This window comes from Felis catus, chromosome X (genome assembly GCF_018350175.1).
Source record: "Felis catus isolate Fca126 chromosome X, F.catus_Fca126_mat1.0, whole genome shotgun sequence".
Lineage (NCBI taxonomy): Eukaryota > Metazoa > Chordata > Mammalia > Carnivora > Felidae > Felis > Felis catus.
In genome coordinates this window covers 114473106-114497332 of record NC_058386.1, presented here as the reverse complement: position 1 = coordinate 114497332, position 24227 = coordinate 114473106, and the positions used below count along the sequence as shown (strand labels likewise).

At 47.9% G+C, this 24227-nt stretch overlaps 1 protein-coding gene across 3 annotated transcripts in view; it reads left to right on the top strand.

The window, feature by feature from the left end:
* Positions 1-1921: 1921 nt before the first annotated feature.
* Positions 1922-24227, top strand: part of MCF2 (MCF.2 cell line derived transforming sequence) — a 111359-nt gene continuing 89053 nt past the window's right edge. The window contains exon 1 of one of the 3 annotated variants that reach the window (XM_045050765.1): positions 1922-2455. In XM_045050765.1, coding sequence (XP_044906700.1) covers positions 2371-2455 — 85 coding nt within the window. In that variant the 5' untranslated portion in view covers positions 1922-2370. Of the gene's footprint in view, positions 2456-19313; positions 19336-24227 lie in introns of those variants that run through there. The other 2 variants (XM_045050764.1, XM_045050766.1) reach the window with 2 other exon arrangements.

The following is a 24227-nucleotide window of genomic DNA, read 5'->3' as shown; positions in this document are numbered from 1 at the left end:
GAAGCGGGCTCTGCATTGACAGCAGAGAGCCTGATGTGGGGCTCGAACCCATGTACAGGGAGATCATTACCTGAGCAGAAGTAGGACACTTAACCGACTGAGCCACCCAGGCGCCCCCCAAGATTTTATTTTTCATCTCTGCACTCAACATAGGGCTTGAACTCACAACCCCAAGACCAAGAGATGCTTGATTGAGCCATCCACGCACCCCTGCCATAATTTCTTATAGAGCAAAAAGCAAGAGCTCCCCCTTAACCAAGTGACTCCCAATTTCACCCTCCAGAGATCACCACTGTTAGCGGTCTGTATCCTTCTCGACCATTTTCTACGCACATACATATGTGTAGTGTTTAAAAAGTGGGCTAAAAAAATGAAAAGGGAGATCAAACTATAAATACTGTTTTGCATCTTTTTTCACTAGACAATACAGCAGGGCATTTTTCCATCTGTGGATCAATCACATACTTTTTTTTTTTATTATGCTAAGTAGAGCCTTCTCTACCCCATGATTATAAAGATAGCCTCCTATTCAGTCATCCAATACTTTTATGGACTGCTGTTCGTACTTCTTTATCTTTCTTTTTGAGAGAGAGAGAGAGAGAGAGAGAGAGAGAGAGAATCCCAAGTAGGCTCCACACTGTCAGCACAGAGCCCAACCCAGGGCTGGATCTAAGGAACCTGAGATCATGACCTGACCTTGAGATCATGACCTCAGCTGAGATCGAGAGTCAGACGCTTAACTGGACTGAGCCACCCAGGTGCCCCGGTTTTTAACTTAAAATCGTTAAAGATCAACAAGTGTAGCGCTGGTGGAATTCTTAATACCATCTTCTCCACAACGGAGGGGACAATGAGAAACCTTTCCTCCTCTGCCCTCAGCACATATTCCAGAGAAGGGCTGGAAAACAGTGTGCCTGTTGACTTAACACATTCAGAGGGCGTACCCTGGCCAGAGGGAGAGGTGCGTGAGCGTGTGCGGGAGCGCGCTTTCCCCCCTTACTTTGGAACTTGCCCGCACCCACTTTCCTCGGGTATAAATCAGGGGCTCCCCACAGAGTGTTTACAAGATCCACATGGAAGGACTGGCCTGTATAACATCAGACCACTCTTCCGGACAGAAACCTTTGAAAAAGGATAAGGATTAAAGAGAGAACTGGCCCTTGCAATTCCCACAAAGACTTCTAGCATTGAAGCAAACTTGGGGGCGAATCCCGGTGGCATTGAGTCGGTTTCAGACTTGTGCCGTGTTAATACTGACATTCCCTGGCCTCTCCTCAGCAGGCCGCGGGTTCCCGGGGAGGGCTCCCGCGGGTCCTGCTCATCGCAGGCACTGCGGAACCCCATCTCTCCTCTGCCCCATTTCCCACTTGGCTTCTTCAGGGGGGTCGCCTCCTCTCGCCTTTCGGTTTTCTTGTGGCCTCTATACTCCTGTGCTCTAAGACCTGCGAAGATCCCCAAGTCGCTGAGGGACGGCAGCCCAGGTGTCTGTACCGCGTGCTTCCTAGGACCCCGGCGTTTTGAGAATCGGGGATCTGGAAGGCAAGGGGCTTAGCATCCCCAAGAGATCCGACTGGTGTGTGTGTGTGTGTGTGTGTGTTTGCGTTGGGGGCGGGGAGGGCATCTTCCGGCTGCAGCACAGACCCTTTTCAGACCATCCAGGGCCAGTCTCTGGGCGCCAGCTGGGACTGCGGTCCCGCTGGGGCCACCCGCCCGTGCGCTCACTGAGCGACGCCCCCGCGCGGCGGATCCCCGCCTGGCCGCTGCGGGCGGGGATGCTGCGGAACCGTCGAGACCTGCAGGAGTTGCCAGGGGAGTGCGAGGCCGACCGTCCCCTCCCACCACGCGTGCTCGCCGGGCCCGGCCTTCCCGCCCCTGACAATAGGCGTCTCTGCAGGGGTCCTCCCCGCGGGCGTCTTGAGTCCCTCCTCCGCCTCCTCCGCCTCCACTCTCCTTCCTCCGCGCAGCTGGGAGGGGGCGTGTGTGCGCTCCCCGGAGCGGCCGCTCTCGCTGCGGCAGCCGTCCGAGGCAGTGCGCGGGGGCCCCAAACTCCGAGCAAGTTCCCGGGCTCCGGGGACGCGCGCGCGCGCGCCCGGGCTGCGGAGCCGGTGGTGGGCCCCCTCCGGTCCTGCCCAGATTCGCCTGGGCGGACGCGTGGCGGAATTCGGGGGTCGCGGCCCGGACCCCGAGGCGGGGGTGGCGGCGGCCGGCTCCGGGCCCCACCCGGGCGCGTCCACGCCGCCGGCCCGGTCCGCGCGCCTGGGCTCGGCGCCCCGGCCCCCCGCGCTGTGCGGCGGGACCCCGGGCCTGCCCCCGAACCGGGACGGCTGCACGATCGTGCCGGCCGCCCAGGCCGTCCCTGGGCAGGTGGACATGGCCATGGCCCCGCAGCGCGTGAGGATATCCGAGAAGCACTGCAAGAGCTACCTCTGCCTCCTGCATGCGGTCTTCGTGGCAGGTGAGTTCCCTCCCCGCGCCCGCCGCCCGGCCGCCTCGGCTCCCCGCTCCCTCCCCGGCGCGGCCGGCCGGCGCGCACACTTTGTTTGAGCTCGCACCCCGCGCACCCTTCCCCACTGCGGGGGGCGCCCGTTGTTCCCCGGGCCGGGCGCGGCGCGGCGGGCGGGCGGTGCGGGGAGGTCTCCGCTGCCGCGTGTCACGGGAGAGGTGGGGCCGGACGGCTTCTTCCCGGTCCGCATCCCGCGGACCCGAGACAGGCCTCCCCCGGGCCGCGCTTCCCTTCTGCTGGTCCCTGAATGCCGGGAGAGTGGGGGGTGGGGGGTGGGGGGGGTGGCGAGTAACACGTGCCGGGGAAACCTAGTCCAAAAAGGCGCTGGGATCCGCGAGCCGCAGTTGGAGGAGGGGTAGAGAGACGGTGCGGCCGCCGCCGGGGCTTCCCTCCCGCCCCCCTCCCCCTGGAGCGGTGCACGTCCCCAGCCGGCCCGCGAGCCTCCTGCCTCCTGGGGTCCTCACTCCGATGGCAGAAGTTTTGGTGTGTGACAGGACGGACAGACAAAATCGCCCCCCCCGACTCACACAACTTTCGGGGCCGCCGCCGCGTTTTGGAAAAGGGGAGTGAGCGGCGTAACGTGGCCTTGGCCACTTGCCAGCCGCGGGGCGCGTGCACGTTCACCTAGTCGGAGGTGCCGGGTTCCCCGCGGGACCGGGCAGACCGGGGCGTGGGGACACCCCGAGGACGGGGTGCAACTCTGGGACCTTAAGTTCAGCCGAGGCTTTCGGGACAGATCTGCGAGGCACCGCGGTCCGCCCAGGTTGTGGTTTTGGTTCAGCAGGTGCTCAGCCTTGCAGTGGGAGTTTGGGCATCCGGAAAAAAAAAAAAGAGTTGGCAATTTTCTGCGCATCAGGGGGTCACAACACACGTTCCAAAGATTCCTCCTTATTCAGGGTCATCCGCGAGTCCAGAGGAGGCCGCCACACAAACCCCTTTACTTAGACCAGAGTAGATCGGGACGGCCATCTGTGCACCTTCGGAACACAGAACTTGTTGGTCTTGTCCGTTTGGGTTTTGAGGCGGTCAGCAGTGATTTCTATATGTCATAAATCATTAGGGGGCAATGTGGTGACGGACGCAGATATTAAGTTAGCGCTGCTGTGAAATCCAAGCTGACGTTTCTACCGCTGGTGATTTCCCTTATTTCTATATTGTGAAGTTTCATCTTCCGGTATTGTGGAAGGCTCCTGCACGTGGGCAGGTCCCTGTGGCCTTGGCATCATGACAGAGCACGGCACCTAAATAATACCAGTTGCTGTGCTGTCTTTACAGGGGCTTGCGGTAGTTTTCTGCCTTTCAGCATTTTTGGCAGGAATGCCTTTCACCTTGTGGATCAACAAAGTGTCCTGGAAGTGGTGCGTACCCGTGCTGTTAGAACACAGGCCATGGTACCAGGATTTCACGCGTGAAAGAGGATTTCATGTGTATTTCATATATTTTAAGAATGCTAATGTATTTAAAAAATGTGTTTACAGTGATTTTCATTGTGGGGCAGAACTTCCTGAAAGATGGTTTCACTAATGATCGTTTATAAACTGCTCACTACCAGGAGCATGGTACCGTGTAATAAGCTAAATTACACGTGCTTGTGCAGTATCTGCTGGGGGCCAGCCAGAGAGGGAATGGTTGCCTCTATTTGAGTCTTCAGGGTGGACAGTTTGCAAGTGCACTGGGGGCGGGGGATAGAGTGGTGGGGATAGGTAGGGAGAACGGTATTCTAGGCAAAGGAACTAAGATTTGCAAAAATAAGCAGAAAAGGGGCAGCATAGTAGGTTTGGGGAATTGTTTTTTAATGATTGGAGTGCAAAGTGTGGAAAGTACAGGAGAGAGAAATTTGGAGAGGTAGGCCGGGACTGGATCAGGCAGAGCCTTGTAATGCATACTAAAGGTCTTTACTTCATTTGTAGGGCAATGGGGGAGCCAATGGAGAGGAATACAGCAAGGTTGCTGCATATGGTTGTACAGCTTGTGCACTGCACAACCCTTAGGGGCTCCATTCACATTGACTGCACCATGAACAATGCCCTCGCTAGGACTGCACAGTGCGTGGTGTGCACGGTGATCAACAGTGGCAGCGCATGGTGGGGCTTCTTGTTTTTACAGATCTCACCCTGGCATTTGTGTGGAGGACACAGTGTGCGGACAACGCAGTAGAGAGGAAGCCGTGAGGTAGGGTGGCCAGTTAGAAGGCATTTGTAGAAAGCCGAGCAAGCGTGCACTAAGTCCTGGACTGAGTCCGTTCTGGGACCTGGGGCAAGCTTGGAGAATTGAGAGGGTACAAGTGATTTGACTCGGTGACTGGTCGTGAGGTTTGAGGGACAGGGAAGGAGACCCATTAATTCCAGATTTCTGCTTAGGGTGACTGGGTGGAGGAGGAAGAGCACGTTTTGGGTTCAGTTTTGGGGGTGTGGTTTCTGTGGAAGATTCAGAGAGAGCTGACCAGTAGGTCTTGAGCTGGGAAGAAGCAAATTTTTTTTTTTTTTAATTTATGTATTTATTTTGAGAGAGAACACACAAGTACGGGGAGGAACAGAGAAATAGGAGAGACCATCCCAAGCAGGCTCCGCACCGTCTGCACGGAGCCAGATGCGGAGCTAGATCCCAGGAACCCGTGAGATCATGACCTGAGCCTAAATCAAGAGTCAGGTGCTTAACTGCTTACACGGGTTATCTCGATAACTCAGGAAGTCTAGCACAGAAGTAGCCCACACTTGGGGTGCCTGGGTGGCCCCGTCGGTTGAGCATCTGACTCTTGATTTCAGCTCAGGTCATGATCCCAGGGTTGTGGGGTCAAGGCTTGTGTTGGGCTCTGCTCTGAGGGTGGAGCCTGCCTAAGAGCCTCTCTCTCTCTCTCTCTTTCTCTCTCTTTCTCTCTCTTTCTCTCTCTTTCTCTCTCTTTCTCTCTCTTTCTCTCTCTTTCTCTCTCTTTCTCTCCCTCTCCCTCTCCCTCTCCCTCTCCCTCTCCCTCTCCCTCTCCCTCTCCCTCTCTCCCTCTCCCTCTCTCCCTCTCCCCCTCTCCCCCCCCCCCTCCAGTGCTCTCTCCGTCTCTCTCTCTCTCAAATGAAAAAAAAGTAGCCTATAGTTTATTATAAAATTACCTTTTGAACTTGTCCTCAAATAAATGCTGCCCCCCCCCCCCCAGCCACACCTTCCTTACCCGAGGATGGAAAGAAAGAGGAAAAAAGAAAGTAATGTTTTACATTCCTTACAGGACAAAAGAATGCAAACTATACCTCGGATAACTCAGATAAGTAGTTGTGAGCACCTGCTCGCTGGAAGGTTTATTTTGTGAGGGCGTACACGTCGCATACTGAGTAATTAACTTGTGTTGTCATCCACACATCTTCTGGAGCTACACCCTTACAAAATCAACACGTGTTCCACATGACCGAATGTTTCTGGGTAAATGAGGTTTAGCACTTTTGGTGCTTGATACATCCCCCTCTCCCCCGTTGTCCCCAAATCTGTCACATTTTGGGTGGAAAGCCTTTCGGAAAGATGATTTAGTCTCCTAACTCCTGAACCTGGTGATAACTGCATCTTTTTTTTTTTTTTTGACGACTCAAGATTATCCTTATAATAGCATTAGTTATTTTAAAGTGCTGTATATAGTGTTGTCTCAGGGGCTCCTAAAGTCTGGAGGGTTGTTTGTCCCTCCATTAGACTGGGTACAGATAGTTCTGCCTCTTAATTTGTAATGCCCGCTTTTCTAATCTTTTCATATAGCCCCTGTCTGTTAGGTCTCATTTTTTGCTGCTGTTATTTTTTTAAAATGTTTTATTTATACTTGAGGGAGAGAAAGCCAGCAGGGGAGGGACAGAGAGAGAGAGAGAGAGAGAGAGAGAGAGAGAGGGGGGGGGGGGGCGGCGACAGAGGATCTGAAGTCGGCTCCCTGCCCAGGACAGACAGCCCAAGCGGGAGCTCAAAGTCACAAACCGCCAGATCGTGACCTGAGCCGAAGGTGAATGCTCACCCCCCCCCCCGAGCCACCCAGACGCCCCTACTGCTGTCGTTTTAAACTGTTTCTGGGGTGGTTTGTGAGTTCGAGCCCCGCGTGGGGTTCTGTGCTGCCAGCTCGGAGCCCGGAGCCTGCTTCGGATTCTGTGTCTCCCTCTCTCTCTGCCTCTCCCCCCGCGCGTGCTGTCTCTGTCTCTGTCTTTCTCTCAAAAATAAAAAATAAAACCATTTAACAAACCCCCACAACTTTCTACCAACCAGCAGTCCGTGTCTAGTCCTCTGGTTCCTCTGCCATTGGCTTCTTCTAACGTGCTGCTCTGAGCAGGCATGCAGGTGACGAAACCCGTTAGAATTGTCTGCAAAATAGGAGTAAGTAAATTATGAGTGGGGCCTCGGGGAGTCTACTTCCATGAATGTATGTGAACTTTCACTCTTGGACTCTGTGCTGTCAGTTCTGATTGCTTAAAAGCCTTTTATTTTCTGTTTTTCTCGTTGCTGGTTGTGTTTTGGAGGGTTGGTGATGTTAAGTAAGTTATCCGGAAAAGCCCGTGTTCTCCTGTCACGTGGGGTAGTAATATTTTAGTTTCTTGGAAAACAGACGAATGCGTTTGTTCAAGATCTGTCAGAAAGTCAAGGTTTCTTTTTTCCATTGCATTTCTCGGGCCCCAGGAGGCACCTCAGTCTTAGACGTCGCCCCCCCCCCCCCCAAGGAAAGCAAACATCCCTATTACAGCGTCTTCTGTAACAGGCACCCTCTGGGGTGACAGAACTGCCCCTCACCTGCCCCAGGGCGGAAGCGGGTCAGCCCCGGAGGGCGAGATGCCCCCGATCTGGCTGCGGTCAAGGTGAGTCTCCCCTCTCTGTTGCCGCCAAGGTCTTGTCCCGGAGGCAGCTCGCTCCTGGCAAGAGGCCAGTGTCACAGCACTTTCTCCTACTTAGTTTTCACCCAAAGCATCCCCACGTTGTATGTGTATGACACACGTAAGGATCTGACCAGCTGGCGACTCCAGCACTAGGAAGGTGACGTGGAACAAACACCTTACGACTCGGGGGGTGTTCCAGGCAGAGGGGACCATGGGTGTTAAAAGGCCCTGACACGAGAGAATACTGACAAGTTCAAGCCACAGGACAGGGACGCGTGTGGCTGAAGCAGTGTGTTTTGCATTTGTGTGTGTGTGTGTGTGTGTGTGTGTGTGTGTGAGAGAGAGAGAGAGAGAGAGAGAGAGACAGAAAAATAAATAAATGAATAAACTGCCAAAAAAAAAAAAAAAGGAGACCATTAGGATTGGTGATGGTGGCTCGAACCAGCGCGGTGGTGACAGAGGTGGTGAGCAGTGCTCAGATTCTGGATCTCTTGAAGGTGGAGCCAAAAAGCGTTTGCCAAAATGCTTCGGTTACAAGGTCCGAGAGAAAGAGGAGGGATTGTCATCGGTCGAGACGGACATGTGTGCAGGGGGAGCGGGTCTGTGAGAAGAATCGGGAGGGCGGGGGTCTGGTTTGGCACCTGTTAACTCGGAGGCGCCTATGTGCTGTCCTCGTGGAGGTGTCCAGTAGGCGATGGGACGTGGGGACCTGGCATTCGAGGAAGGGGCCTCGGACGGGGATGTAGGTTTGGGCGCCATCAGGCTTCTAGGTGGTGTTTAAAGCCTGGATGCGCGAGCATAGATGGAGAAGAGGTCAGTCACGAGAGACCGTTGTTTGTGTCCCAAAGCAAAATGTACTTGAGGAGGAACGAGGGCGCAGAGTGGAAGCACTGCTCCAAAAAGACAAAGCGTTGCTGGGATTTGTTGCTCAAACGTTCGTGCTGTCGGATTGGCTCCCGGGTCCCTTGGACTCATCGTGTTCCTTTGCTCACAGTCTGGAACCGGTGTAATCTATGCCTGGGGGTGGAGAAGAGGTCTGTGCTCAGAGCTGTCCAATGAGAGAAGCTACAGCTTTAACGGTAACTGATCCTACTTTACTGGGGACACGAGATCGGTAGTTTATTACACAACCCCCTCCTTTTTTTTTTTTTTCTTTTTCTTTTTACAGATTCTCTAGTTTACTCTTTTTTTTTTTAAATTTTTTTTTTCAACGTTTATTTATTTTTGGGACAGAGAGAGACAGAGCATGAACGGGCGAGGGGCAGAGAGAGAGGGAGACACAGAATCGGAAACAGGCTCCAGGCTCTGAGCCATCAGCCCAGAGCCCGACGCGGGGCTCGAACTCACGGACCGCGAGATCGTGACCTGGCTGAAGTCGGACGCTTAACCGACTGCGCCACCCAGGCGCCCCATCTAGTTTACTCTTTTATGGTTTAAATTCATGCCGGAGAGGAATCCTTTCCCATCTTATTCTAACTTCAGTCGAAATATTAAGCAGCCGTTATTGCTTTCCAGTTGAGAACTTTATTCATTTATTTCCTATCGTTTTCAATACCTGGTATAATTTTCTTTTTTTTTTTAAACCATTGCACTTAAATTTTTTTTATTTGAGAGAGAGAGAGAGAGAGAGAGCGCGCGCATGCGTGTGGAGGAGAGGGGCAGATAGAGATAGTGTGGGACGGGAGGGGCAGAGAGGGGGAGGGGAGGGAGAGAGAGATAGAGAGAGAATGAATCCCAAGTGGGCTCCACGCTCAGATCCCACGACCCTGGGATCATGACCTGAGCTGAAATCGAGAGTCTGGATGCTGAACTGACTAAGCCACCCAGGTGCCCCCCCCCCCCATGGTATAATTTTCTAAAAAAAATTATATCTTAATGGAAAAACCAAAAGCTGATGGCATATTGGAAAGAAGGACCATGGTACACTCACAATTAAGAATTAAGTTTGGGGCTTATCAAATAGTTGAGTCGTGGTTTTCCAAGGTACCCCAGATAGCAAGTATAGTGACGTTTTAATATACTGAAATTTACTCTTAAAAATAGATTATCTTCTCTCTGACTTTCAAATATCTAGTAATGATATTCTCATCTCTGTCATGAAGAGGTTATGTTGGCTGTTAACCCTGCAGATGCTGGGTTTTATCGCAGTACTTAAAATTTACATATGTGTATTCTGTCTCTTGAAAATTATGTGCTAGCACCTGTATGGAGATACATCTACTCTCTTTTCAGATAATTTTTTGCATCATTTTGTTTTTTGCATTATTTTGAAAAGGGAAAGCAAGGAGGAGGAGGAAAGAGGTTTTTGAAAAAATTTTGTTAATGTTTGTTTATATTTTGGGGGGGGAGGGGCAGAGATAGAGCAGGAGACACAGAACCCGAAGCAGGGTCCAGGCTCTGAGCTGTCAGCACAGAGCCCGATGCAGGGCTCGAACTCACAACCATGAGATCGTGACCTGAGCCGAAGTCAGACACTTAACTGACTGAGCCACCCAGGCGGCCCTCAAGGTTTTTTTTTAAACTGCTTTGTTGAGATATAATTCACATACCATGCAATTAACCCATTTAAAGTATACATTTCAGTGGTTTTTAGGATAATCACAGAGTTGTACAGTCATTACCAGAAGTTCAGAATATCCCTGTCACCCCAGAAACAAACCTGCCCACCGCTCATCCCGCCAACCCCTGATGGCCGATATTATACAGTGCTTTCTACCTTCCTAGATGTATCTATCCCGGGCATTTCAGGTAAATAGAATCATATAATATGTGATGTCTTGGGGCTGGCTGCGGTTAGCATAGCATTTAAAGGTTCATCCATGTTGTAGCATGTATCAGCATTCATTCTTTCATGTGGCTGAATACTACTGCTGTTGTATGAAGATCTACCATATTTTAATGGTCTATTTGGTTGATGGACATTTGAGTTGTTTAAACCTTTTTTTTTTTATAAATTTTTTTTTTCAACGTTTATTTATTTTTGGGACAGAGAGAGACAGAGCATGAACGGGGGAGGGGCAGAGAGAGAGGGAGACACAGAATCGGAAACAGGCTCCAGGCTCCGAGCCATCAGCCCAGAGCCTGACGCGGGGCTCGAACTCACGGACCGCGAGATCGTGACCTGGCCGAAGTCGGACGCTTAACCGACTGCGCCACCCAGGCGCCCCTAAACCTTTTTGGTAACTGTGAGTAATATTGCTGTGGACGTTCTTAGACAAATTTTTGTGTGGATGTATGTTTTCATTTCTCTCTTTAAAACGATTTTTTTTAAGTTTATTTATTTTGAGAGAGACAAAGACAGCATGAGCAAGGGAGGGGCAGAGAGAGAGAGGGAATCCCTAGCAGTCTCCACACTGCCAAGGTAGAGCCAGGGCGCTGTGGGGGAGGGGCAGAAGGGTGGGGACAGAGGACCCGAAGCGGGCTCCATGCTGACAACAGTGAGCTCGATTGGGGGCTTGAACCCACAAACCGTGAGATCACCACCTGGACCAAAGTCAGACGCTCAGCCGACTGAGCCACCCAGGTGTCCCCCTTTTTTAAATAATACATATTTTTTATGTCAAACGTTTCAGATCTACAGCATTCGATGTTTGCATATACTGCAAAACGATCACATTCACTCTAGGTGACATCTGTCACCATGCATAGTTTACAAAATATATTTATTATAATGAGAACTTTAAAAATTTACTCTCTTAGCAACTTTTTAGCAATACAGAATTATTAGTGCTGTACATTAGGTCCCCCGGACTGACTTATTTTGCAACTGGAAGTTTGTACATGTTGACCCTTGTTAAACCAGGCACTACCTCCCTCTCCCCGGCCCTGCCCCCACACCCCACAACCACCAGTCTGTTCTCTGTATCTTTGAGCTTGCTTTTTTTTTTTTTTTTTTAAAGATTCTGCATGTAAGTGAGATCATCCATAATGCCCTCAAGGTCCATCCATGTTGTTACAAAAGGCAACATTTCCTTTTTATGGCTGAATTTATTCCATTATACACACACACACACACACACACACACACACCCACCAGTTTTCTTCATCCATTCATCTATGGATGGACACTTCATTGCTTCCATATCTTGGCTATCCTGAATAATGTTACAATGAATGTGGGCGGGGTGGGGGGCAGATGGTTTTTTGAGTTAGTGTTTTGTCTTCTTTGGGTAGCTACCCAGAAGTGGGATTGCTGGATCTTCTAGTAGTTCTGTCTTTAATTTTTTGAGGAACCTCCGTATTGTTTTTCAAAGCGGCTGCACCAATTTGCATTCCCACCCCATAGCCCACGAGGAGCGTCTTTTTCTCCGCATCCTCCCCAGCAGTTGTTATTCTCTTTTTGGTGACGCCCATCCTGACTGGTGTGAGGTCATAGCTCACTGTGTTTTGGTTCGCATTTCCCTGATAACTGGGTAATTGTTTAAGCACCTTTTAATGTACTTCTTGGCCTATTTTTTCTCTGGCATCCTCTGCCTTTGGTGTCCCATATGAGAAAAGCTGGCCTGGGGCACCTGGGTGGCTCAGTTGAGTGAAGCAGCCGACTCTTGATATCTTGATATCGGCTCAGGGCATGATCTCGCGGTCATGAGTTCGAGCCCGTGAGTTTGTGCCGAGCGAGGAGCCGGCTTGGGATACTTGCTCTCCCTCGCTCTGCCCCTCCCCCGCTTACACCCATGTATGTTCTTGCTCTCTCTCAAAATAAACATTTTTTTTTATTAAATTTTTTTTTCAACGTTTATTTATTTTTGGGACAGAGAGAGACAGAGCATGAACGGGGGAGGGGCAGAGAGAGAGGGAGACACAGAATCGGAAACAGGCTCCAGGCTCCGAGCCATCAGCCCAGAGCCTGACGCGGGGCTCGAACTCACGGACTGCGAGATCGTGACCTGGCTGAAGTCGGACGCTCAACCGACTGCGCCACCCAGGCGCCCCTCTCTCAAAATAAACATTAAAAAAAGAGAAAACCTGGCCTAATCCAAGATCACAAAATCACACCTATGTTTTCATATGTGTTTTAGGTTTTTTTTTTAATGTTTATTTATTTACTTATTTATTTTGAGAGAGAGAGAGAATGCACACAAGCGTGCACAAGCAGGGGAAGTACAGAAAGAGAGAGAGAGAGTCTCAAGCAGGCTCCAGGCTATGAGCGCAGAGCCTGTCACGGGGCTCGATCTCATGAACTGTGAGATCACGACCTGAGCCGAAACCAAGAGTTGGAAGCTTAACCAACTGAGCCACCCAGACGCCCCTGAGTTTTAGAGTTTTAGCCCTTACATTTAGGTCTGATCCTTTTTGAGTTGATTTTTGTGCATTATGTGAGTTAGGGGTCCAAGTTCGTTGTTTTGCACGCACATGTGTCCAGGTGTTCCTAGCATCATTTGTTGAAAGAATATTCGTTCCCGCCGAAATGTCTGAGTACCCTGGTTTAAAATGACTTGACCATAATGTAAGTGTTTATTTCTGGACTCTCGGTTTAATTCCACTGATCTATCCACAAGTCTGTCTGTCTTGGTTATGGCAGCTGTGTACGAAAATTTGAAATCAGAAAGCGTGAATTTTTCAACTTCGTTCTTCTGTTTCAAGATTGTTTTGGCTATTCTGGGACCCTTGCATTTCCATATGAATTTTAGGATCAGCTTGTCAATTTCTGCATTAAAAAAAACTAGCCAGGATTTTGCTAGGAATTTTGCGTTGAATTTGTGGATCAACTTTAGGAATGCCTGAACTTCATTTTTATGAGGTTTCCCTAAATTTGGGGTGGTCACATTTAAAGTATTTGGAAATTAGGAACTATGATGCATTCTGGCCCGTCAGTCGGTGCTCATTTTGGATGGTTATTCGTCTGTAGTTTTTCATGAGTTTAGGAAGGTTACAATATACGGACTCATTCCCCTTGTGGGAATTGTTCTCGAGCCCCTGCCGGAAGCTTAAGAGGCAAAAAAAGAAAAAAAATATCCACAAGAATTTTTCCAAGGAAAAACAAAAGCACAAGCAAAGACACAGACAGCGAAATAGTCACTAACTCCATTGCCTCAGTGGTCGTGACTCAGCCTTTGTTGTGCAAATCTGTGTGGGAGCGGGGTGGGATAATCTAGAGAAAATGAGAGGCACGTGTTTTGATACTATATTGACCAGGAATCTGCAAAGACCTTTCCAGGGCAAGACCTTTTGTCAGTCAAATGTGCCAGCCGCATCCCCATCCCGGCGGCTGGCTGGAGAGGTCTTTTAGGAAAATAGATTGCAAAGCCTAGACGGGTAAGCTTAGGTCAGCCCTGCTGTTGCTTTAAGGAGGAAAAAAACCCAGTTATTTATCCCTAGTTTTCCTTCCAGTAAATCATCACATATGGAGTTCTTTATGAAAATGGTTCAGTCCCTCTCAAAATGTACCTGCCTGTAGTTAGGAAAACCTGCTGTCCCCATTGGGTGGCTTTTAATCTGAAGGGGGGAGGGAGGAAAACCTTTCCATAGCTATGCTCTTTTTTTTTTAAGTTTATTTATTTATTTTTTTTGGGGGGGGGAAGGGCGGAGAGAGAGAGAGAGAGAGAGAGATTGAGAGCGAGGGAGAATCCCAAGCAGGCTTGCATTGTCAGCGTGGAGCCTGACGTGGGGCTCGAACCCATGAACTGTGAGATGGTGACCTGAGCCGAAACCAAGAAAACCAAGAGTCGGACGCCCAACCGACTGAGCCCCCCGGGCGCCCCCAGAGCCGTGCTCCTAATTAAACCTACTGCAGACATGGGCGAGGCCGGGCAATCTGGGACACCAAGCCCTGGGGTAGAGGTCGTCCCTTCCCACCTGCTGTACCTCATTTTCCTCAGGTACTTTCTGGCCCTTTCATTGCTTTCTCTTCACGGTTTCTTCTGTGTAGCTCTCACCTCCTTGCCTGGCGCCTTAGATACTCCTTTTTTTCCTGTGTGTGTCGTGTGTTTCTTTGTTTGCGTGCAGGGAGGAAGTATCTTTTATTTTTCCAGTTTCTCATGTGCTTAAATCATGTCTATATGATGTTTGTCAAACATCTAAACCGCATATGCCCATAAACTAACGAGTTGAAAGTCACCCTTCTGCCTAGCCCAGTCCTGCTCTCTGGAGGAAAACGCTAACAGTTTGGCCATAGGGAATTTTCTGTGGGCATAGATAGTTCAGTGAATATTTGTTGATCACCTTCTACGTGCTAGACACTGTTGGCACGTTTCGCTGAACAAAACAGACACAAATCCCTGCCCTCAGGGAGCTTATTTCTAACCGGTGAGGACGACAATTTAAGAATCCACCCGTATCTAGGTGTTTTACCGAAGTGGGATCATACCCCATGTGTTGATCTGTGGCTTACACGTGAATGTGTTTATTTTTAAATGATTTCACTGTGGAAACTTTTTTACGTTTATTCATCTTAGAAAGAGAGAGAGAGCGCCTGAGGGGCAGAGAGAGAGAGAGAGAGAGCGCCTGAGGGGCAGAGAGAGAGAGAGAGAGAGAGAGCGCCTGAGGGGCAGAGAGAGGAGAGAGAGAGAGAGAGAGAGAGAGAGAGAGAGAATCCCAAGCAGGCTCTGCACTGGCAATGTGGAGCCTGATGCAAGACTCGAACCCACAAACCATGAGACCATGACCTGAGCCGAAACCAAGAGCCAGATTTCATAATTTTCAAGAAACAAAATACATGCTTTGAAATCATTCTGCTGGGTTACTCGAGCGTTTTCCTTCCGTAGAGCACAAAGGCTACTCCATCTTTTCAGCACAAAAAAAGCATTTGTCCAGTTTTGTCTTAGTGGGCCGGGGGTTGAAATAAACCCAGGGAGAAGCTGTCGTACTTGAGAAGGATGCATTCTTTACCCAGTTATCCACACTGCTTCTGTCTGAAGTAGATAAAATTTTATTGAATCTTTCTGTATTTCCTTGATCTAGACGGGACCAATTTCATATTGAGACCACCTCCAGCTACTTAGGAAATTAGTTAAGATGAACAGGAGATTTTTTCTTGTTTTTCAACAAGAGATTCTAATAGAGACATTATTGAAGAAACCGATCCTCATTTGTCTGCTATGTGTTTATGGATGTATACGGCCAATGGCTTGAAGATATAATTTCAGTGTCACTGTTATTAATTTATTGTTATTCAAATGATCTCTTAGAAGTAGAAGTTTGAACTTTATTTTTTTTTGAATGTTTATATATTTTTGAGAGAGAGAGAGACAGAGCACACGTGGGGAAAGAGCAGAGAGAGAGGGAGACACAGAATCCAAAGCAAGCCCCGGGCTCTGAGCTGTCAGCACAGAACCCGACTCGGGGCTCAAACCCACGAACCACGAGATCGTGACCGGAGCCGCAGTCAAGAGTCGGGACGCTTCACTGACTGAGCCACCCTGGTGCCCCTAGAAGTTTGAACCTTAAAAAATCAAGTTATCACTTCCCATCCCCCAAAACCGTTCCATGACATTTTCACACTGGAAATAAGATTTAAAATCAAGTTTTACACACACACACACACACATAAAATATGTGTATGTATATGTGTATATATGTTGTATATGTATTTCACATATATATAATTATATGCTGATTTCATTTTTAGTAAGTTGCTAATGACTCTTCTTTGTAAAGCCTGCAGGCAGAAGAAAGCTTGTAGATGCTACTAGAATATTAATTTTAAATAACTTCGTGGCCAGAAAGTCTGGTCTGGCAGTGGTTGAGTTGCCTCTCCAAATCTACTTTGGTTGGGTCAAGGTCTGCGGGTGATGTCAGCCAGGAGAGTTGTCATTCGGGGACACTGGGTTTTCTGTCTCTCAAGCCTTCATTTGCACTCGCGGCCCACAGTTAAGGTGAAGCATTAGCTGTTTAATGTATAGTCTGATCAGAAAAACCACAGGGGATGATTTTAAATAACATTTCCTCTGTTTAAACTGAGATGGGGGATGCCCGGGTGCCTCAGTGGGTTAAGCGTCCGACTTTGGCTCAGGTCATGATCTCACGGGCTGACGGCTTGGAGCCCAGAGCCTGTTTCGGATTCTGGGTCTCCCTCTCTCTCTGCCCCTTCCCTGCTCAAGCTCGCTCGCTCTCTCTGTGTCTCTCAAAACTAAATGTTGATAAACAAACGACCGACCGACCGAATCGAAATGGTATGATGAGATATCCTTAGACTCGTGGATAACACTTAAAAGTAACGTGTGTGTTTTTGAGGGGCATCTCTGAGTTTGCAGTCGCAAGCCAGATGATGTGACTAATCACAGCAAAATGCAGCAGCCAGCCCTGGTTTTTATTGCCATTTTGCACTTGACAGTTTACAAAAGAGGGTCACGGTTGCTTCCTTAGTTAACACATTCCAGGGACCACAAACAGATGACGTGTGTCTTTCACATGCCTTATAAGCGAAATAAAGTAAGTCATTTTCATTGGATTTACCATTGCAGATGCTGGGTATTTCAAAATTAGGTTTTCTGAACCCGAGAAGAGGCGGATGGGCACGGAATAGGAGATGCGGCAGGTAGTTGTGGGGCTGCGTGGATACCGTGAGTTCTGACATTAGTGGGTCCGTCTTGTGTACTTTTATAGCTCGTGCTTTAAATAGCTGCTCTCGAAAGGCCTGAAGTTATACTAAAGATTTAAGAAGAGGCTAAGGTTAATGTTTACCTATTGCTAAGCTAGTATGTTCAGAATTATCTAGTGGTGGCGGTGGCTGTAGTCGTTGGGTACTGTGATTTTGTCTTTAAGCTCATGTTCAAACGTGTCCCTGCTCATCTGTACTGTGGGCACTGAATTGCGATGATTTGGACGAATAAAATGATGCCCCTTTGATTTACATGGCTTTTCCCCAAATTTCTTGTGTTACGGAATGAGTAGGAACATTTAAAATTGTGCGATGAAGAGGGTTTTTAAAAATTTTTTTAACGTTTATTTTTGAGAGAGAGAAAGACAGACCGAGCGCCAGCAGGGGAGGGGCAGACAGAAAGAGAGGCGGAGAATCCGCAGCAGGCTCCAGGCTCTGAGCTGTCCGCACAGAGCCCGACGCGGGGCTCGAACTCACAGACTGTGAGATCATGACCTGAGCTGAAGTCTGACGCTCGACCCACTGAACCACCCAGGCGTCCCGAAGAGGCTTGTTTTTTTGTTTTTGTTTTTGTTTTTTTAAACTGTGCTTTCAGAAGCACCCAAGGAAGCTAATTCTCAAAGACATTTATTTTCAAAGATTTTATTATTTTGTTTTCAAACATTGTAAAGTAATCTCTACACCCAGTACGGGGCTCAAAGTTACAACCCAATATCAAGGTCACTCTACTGAGTGAGCCAGAATGCCCTTCAAAGACATTTATTTTCATAAGTTGTATAGTCTTGAAGATGATGGGGATACATTAAAAAGAATTTTTTTTAATGGTTATTCATTTTTGTGACAGAGACAGAGCATGAGTGGGGGAGGGGCAGAGAGAGAGGGAGACACAGAATCGGAAACAGGCTCCGAGCTATCAGCACAGCTGACTGTGAACCCACGAACCGTGAGATCATGACTTGAGCCAAAGTTGGCCTCTCAACCGAATGAGCCACCCAGGCGCCCCGGTGGGGATACATTTTTAAAAGCACTTTTACTTGGGCGCCTGGGTGGCTCATTTGGTTAAGCGTCCAACTCTTGATTTTGGCTCGGGTCATGATCTCAACGGTTCGTGGGTTCGAGCCCTGCGTCAGGCTCTGCGCTGACAGCACGGAGCCTGCTTGGGATTCTCTCTGTCCCTCTCCCCCACCCCCCCTCCCCCGTCTCTCTCAAAATAAAAAAATAAAACTTAAGCAAAATAAAAGTACTTTTACCAGAGTTCTGGCATCAGTAAAGATTTAATCAATTGTGTGTGTGTGTGGGGGGGGGGACTGTAAATTTATGTTATTTTATCATTGTTTTTTGTTTTTTTGACCGTGGTTGACTAAGGGGCTGCAAATTAAAATTATTACAAGTTTTTTAAAAATTTATTTTGAGGGAGAGAGCACAATGGGGGAGGGGCAGAGAGAGAGAGAGAGAGAGAGAGAGGAAGAGAGGGAGAATCCCAGGCGGGCTGCACGCGGGTGGCACGGAGCTCGAACTCATGAACACGTTCAAGTCACCCAAGAGCTTCAGAGCTGGGGTGAAGAGTAAGAAAAGGCTCCACACTTCAGGTTTTACCTTTTCCTGTCCCCGTGAGCCTCTTCATATTGCGTATTGACTTTACAAGTGATCTTAAAGACGGAGGAGTGAACTTTCCAGACTCGCCACACGGCTGATGGCAATACTAAAAATTTTCCTATCTGAGCGCTACGTACCGGTGCGCAAACCCATAAACATCGGTGTTTGCAGAAGTTGCGGAAATGCCTGCTTCCCCTTCATTTGCGGCACCCGCAAATACGTGTGATCCGTGGAAAGGTGAGGAAGCTCGCCGCTCTCCTCGTTGGAAGCAGGTCACCTTAGAGTAAGGTGCGGTCACGATCTGAAACTTCGATGCTGCCAGTGAGTCCCAGGAGGGATTCGGCATAGGTTAGGCCATCAAACTATTTCTTTGTTCTCGTTTTGTTTTTCTACATTATCTGTTTTGTGGGTTTAGTGCTGGATGTCCTTTTGTCACCGTGCTCCCAGCATCCTGGGCTCAGTGCTATTTTAACTCCGCACTCTGGGCGGTTACTGCCTCCTGCTCCCGGACGGAGAGCCTTGTGGGGTCCAGGCCAAGGTTTTAAGCGCTTTCTGTGTCTCCAGCACCGCACAGAGCCTGGCATGAGATGGGAGTCTGACGATGGTTTGTCGAAAGGAATACGTGAGTGGTTCATGTGGCTGATCGATAAATGAGAGGCATGTATGTGACGTGGGGTCGCAATGTGGATTCCTGTTTTGTGTTTCCTGTTCTTTCCTTCCATCCTCTCATTTCTTCCTCCCACTTCCCATCTTCCCCTAGAGTTCCACTCGGTGCTGCTGGGGTAAAACCGTCCCACGGGTCCTGCCTTCAAAGCACAATTAAAAGGTTGAGCACCTGAGAACAGCCAGACCTGTGGATTTTCTTCCCTGAATTAGTAGGTACTCAGGCCACACTTCCCAATGTGTGATTTCACGTCATATGTGTCTTTATTTTGTTTTATTTTTATTTTATTTTATTTTATTTTATTTTATTTTATTTTATTTTATTTTATTTTATTTTATTTTATTTTATTTTATTTTATTTTCATTAATGTTTGTTTATTTCTGAGAGAGAGACAGAGCATGAGCTGGGAAGGGACAGAGAGAGAGGGAGACCCAGAATCCGAAGCAGGCTCCAGGCCCTGAGCTGTCAGCACAGAGCCCGACGCAGAGCTCAAACCTGTGAACCACGAGATCATGACCTGAGCCGAAGTCGGACGCTAAACACACTGAGCCACCCAGGCACCCCTGACGTTATACGTGTCTTTAAAGGGACCGCAGAGTTCCTTTGATCTTTGTTGCCACATCTAGCTGATTAATTTTCCATTTTAGACCGTGTTAATCGCCGTATTTATCCTTCAGCTCTAGCAGGGTAGAAACTCTACCTGATACATTTTCTTACTGTTATCGCTAAAACAATTTTTAAGGTGGTTCTTTCGAACTGGATGCCCCGTGGAAAAAGAAATCTGTAGTAACAGCCAAGGCCAAAACCAAAGCATGCCTGTGGTTATGTTGTTGTATGTACAGGTGCTTGCTAATGTTGGTTTTTAAAAATTGTTGCTTAAGTGGTTGGTAGAAGAGATGATCTTATTGTCCTTGAAATTTGCATTTCGCACAGTACAAATGCAATCAAGGACCTTTTCTTTTTTTAATTTTTTTTTTATGTTTATTTATTTTGAGGGAGAGAGAGAAATAGAGTACAAGCAGGGGAGGAGCAGAGAGAGAGGGAGACACAGAATCCGAAGCAGGCTCCGGGCTCCGAGCCGTCAGCACAGAGCCCGACACGGGGCTCGAACTCACAAACCGTGAGATCATGACCTGAGCCGAAGCCGGATGCTCAACCGACTGAGCCACCCAGGCGCCCCAAGGACCTTTTCAAACGTGTTGTCATCTTTGTGAAATACCCGTTTGTGTTATTTTTTTTCACTATTCTATGGGGTTATTTGTCTTTTTTTCTTATGGACTTTCATACATCTTTCACATACCCTTGATTCTATTTGTCACTGTGTTTCGCAAACACCCGCACATGGTTTGTGGCTTATCTCGTCATTTTCTTTATGATGTCTTTTGACGAAAGAAAAATTTAAATTTAACGTAGCCTAAATGATCAGTCTTTTATGCTTTGGGCTGCTTGTGTCCTGTATTTTCTCTGATCCGATTCCCAGTGCCGGAGGCTTTGAATCTTTACTAGTGCGTGACCATGAAGACCAAGTTCTAAGTCACCTGGGATTTGGCAGGTGCCAATAGGGCAACTGCTCTTCTCAGTTGGCCCGTCTCTCAGGATCTGCACCCCCGTAATGGTTTTGGCCTCTGAGGATTTCCTTGGTTTTCCAGCTCAGCCATACATTTGAAAGTTCAAGTGTTATGGTCAAAGAGGAGATCTTCTAAGAGTTTTCCTAGTATACAAGACCTGAGATACGGACAAGGAACCACAACCTATTGCCCCGTTTGCAGATGAACCAAAAGATGGAAGTAGGGGCGCCTGGGTGGCTCCGTTGGTTAAGCATCTTCTTGGTTTCGGCTCAGGTCACGATCTCACAGTTCGGGGGTTCGAGCCCCGCATCCGGCTCTGTGCTGGTGCCGTGGAGCCGGCTTGGGATTCTCGGGTCTTCTCTCTCTGTGCGCCCCTCCCCCACTCCCCCACGATCTCTGTCTCTCTCAAAATAAATAAGTAAATGTTTATCTGCCGCCTGATTGCTCACTGGTACGCTAAACCTTTAACGTCACAGTGTGACTTTTCTTTATTCTTTAACAATTTCACGTTATTGAGCACTTGCTCATTATAGCAGCCCTGTGAAATAGGTCCTATCACCGTCCCCATTTGACCAGTAAAGGAAACTGAGACGCAGGCTGTGTTAGCAGGTCGTCTAGGGTCCAAGGTCCTGCAACTTGCAAGCGCTGAGGGCGAAATTGGAATCCAGGCAATCTGTCCCTGGAGCGTGTGCTCAAAAGCACTGTGCTATATGACGTCTCTAAGAAATATTTATTTGTGTGAAATTGTGTGAAAAAAAAATCAGAATTTTTAAAAAATGTTTTAATGTTTATTTATTTTTGAGAGAGACAGAGACAGAATGCGAGTGGGTTAGGGGCTGAGAGAGAGGGAGACACAGAATGGGAAGCAGGCGCCAGGCTCCGAGCTGTCAGCCCGGAGCCCGACGTGGGGCCCGAACTCACGAACCGTGAGATCATGACCTGAGCCAAAGTCGGACGCTGAACCGACAGAGCCACCCAGGCGACCCCCACAAAAATCAGAATTTTGTGTGTATACATCACCCAGGATAAAATCCAGAATAAGACCACCATTTTAACCTATTGCTTCTGTGATGTCATTGTGCTGAATCGTTATGCACAACCTTCATCTTTTTTTTTTTCCTTAACATTTATTTCCAAAAGTTGAGCTTATTTCTGTTGGTTTTTCGTGATTAACTTCCCAAGGAAGGAGAAGTAGAAAAGGTGCATCCTTGGCTCCGAGGAACTTTTTTCTTACAAACACTAATTCTGCCCTTCATTTCTTTCTTTTTTTCTTTTTTTTTTCTAAGTTTTGTTGAGATATTGTTCATTTGAGGTATAAATTGAGGTATAAAATTCACTGTTTTAGCACATTTACAGAATCGTGGCACCATTGTTGCAATCAATTTTAAGACATTTCATCATTTCTTTTTTTATTTTTTTTTATTTAAAAAAAAAATTTTTTTTTAACGTTTATTTATTTTTGAGACAGAGAGAGACAGAGCATGAACGGGGGAGGGTCAGAGAGAGAGGGAGACACAGAATCTGAAACAGGCTCCAGACTCTGAGCTGTCAGCACAGAGCCCGACGCGGGGCTCGAACTCATGGACCGCGAGATCATGACCTGAGCTGAAGTCGGACGCTTAACCGACTGCGCCACCCAGGCACCCCTCATCATTTCTTTTTTTAAAAAAAATTTTTAAAGTTTAGTTATTTTCAGAGAGAGAGGATGAGTGGCGGAGGAGCAAAGAGGGGGAGAGAGAGATGGAGACGGAGAATCCCAAGAAGGTTCCTCACTGTCAGCACAGACCCCTACGCAGGGCTCAAGCCCACAAACTGTGAGATCATGACCTGAGCGTAAATCAAGAGTCGGACCCTCAACCCACTGAACCACCCGGGTGCCCCAACATTTCATCCTTCCTAAAAGAAACTGTACCCTTCTGCCAACATGCCCTCAACTCCTCCATTTCCCTAGCCCTAAGCAACCACGAATCTGCTTGGTGTCTCTCTCCGTATGCCTATTCTGGCTATTTCATGTAAATGGAATAATAAAATCTGTGGCTTCCTTCACTTAGCAAAATATTTTCCAGACCCATCCATGTTGTAGCATGTATCAGCCCTTCATTACTTTATTGCCAACGAATGCTCCGTTGTATGGATGTGCTACCTTTATTCTTCAGTTGATGGACGTTTGCATCGTTTCTACCTTTTGGTTATTGGGAATAATGCTATTAACATTTCTGTGCATGTTTTTGTGTGGATGTACATTTTCATTTTTTTAAGAATTTATTTTTAGATGAACTCTACACCCAACGTGAGGCTCGAATTTATAGCCCCGACATCAGGAGTCACAGACTCCATCCACTGAGCCAGCCAGGCACCCCTGTTTTCATTTTGGGGGAGGTATATGCTTAGAACTAGAATTGTGGGCCATATGGTAATTCTCTATTTAGCTTTCTTTCTTTTTTAAAAAATGTTTATTTATTTTGAGAGAAAGAGAGTGCGAGTAGAGGGGGGAAGGAGCACAGAGAGGGAGGGAGAGAATACCAAACAGGCTCTGCATTGTCAGCACAGAGCCCGATGTGGGGCTTGATCCCACGGCCGTGGGATCATGACCTGAGCTGAAATCAAGAGTCAGATAGATGCTCAACCAGCTGAGCCACCCACGTGCCCCCTTGCCTTTTTATTATTGATTAGTAAGTGTTTATGCATTCCAGATGCATATTCCTTAACAGATAAATGATTTGCAAATATATTCCCCCTTTCTGTGGATTGTTTTCACTTTCTTGTTGGTGTCCTTCGAAGCACAAGAGCTTAAATTTTGACAAAGTCAAATGAACTATTTTTTCTTTTGTTGCTTGTGCTTTTGATGTCATGTATATGAAGGTTTTGCTTAACGCAGGGTCCCGAAGATTTATTCCTATATTTTAAGAGTTTTATTGTTTTTAGATCTTGTGTTTCTTTTTTTTTTAATGTTTATTTATTGGGGTGCCTGGGTGGCTCAGTTGGTTAAGTGTCCGACTCTTAGTTTTGGCTCAGGTTATGATCCCACAGTTTGTGAGTTTGAGTCCTGCATCGGGCTCCGTGCTGTCAGCTCTCCCTCTCTCAAAATAAATAAACTAAAAAAATGTTTTGAGAGAGAGAGCGTGAGTGACTGTGGGGGAAGGGCAGAGAGGGAGAGAGAGAATCCCAAGCAGGCTCCGTGCTGTCAGCACAGAGCTCAACAGGTGGCTCAATCTCACAGGCCATGAGATCATGACCTGAGCCGAGATCAACAGTCAGACGTTTAACTGACTGAGCCACCCAGGCACCCGTAGGTCTTCTGTTTCAATGTTTGATTCCTTTGCGTTAATTGTTGTATATGGTGTAAGCTAGGGTCCAGTTTTATTTTTTCCCCAACGTTATTCATTTGAATGTGGACATCCTGTTGTCCCATCACCATTTGTTGCAAAGACTATTCTTTCCTCATTGAATTATCTTGTCCTTGTCAAAAATCAATTGATAATGTGTCAATTTGGTTTCCTCAGTTGTAACCTGTACCTCTCTGGTACATCTAAAA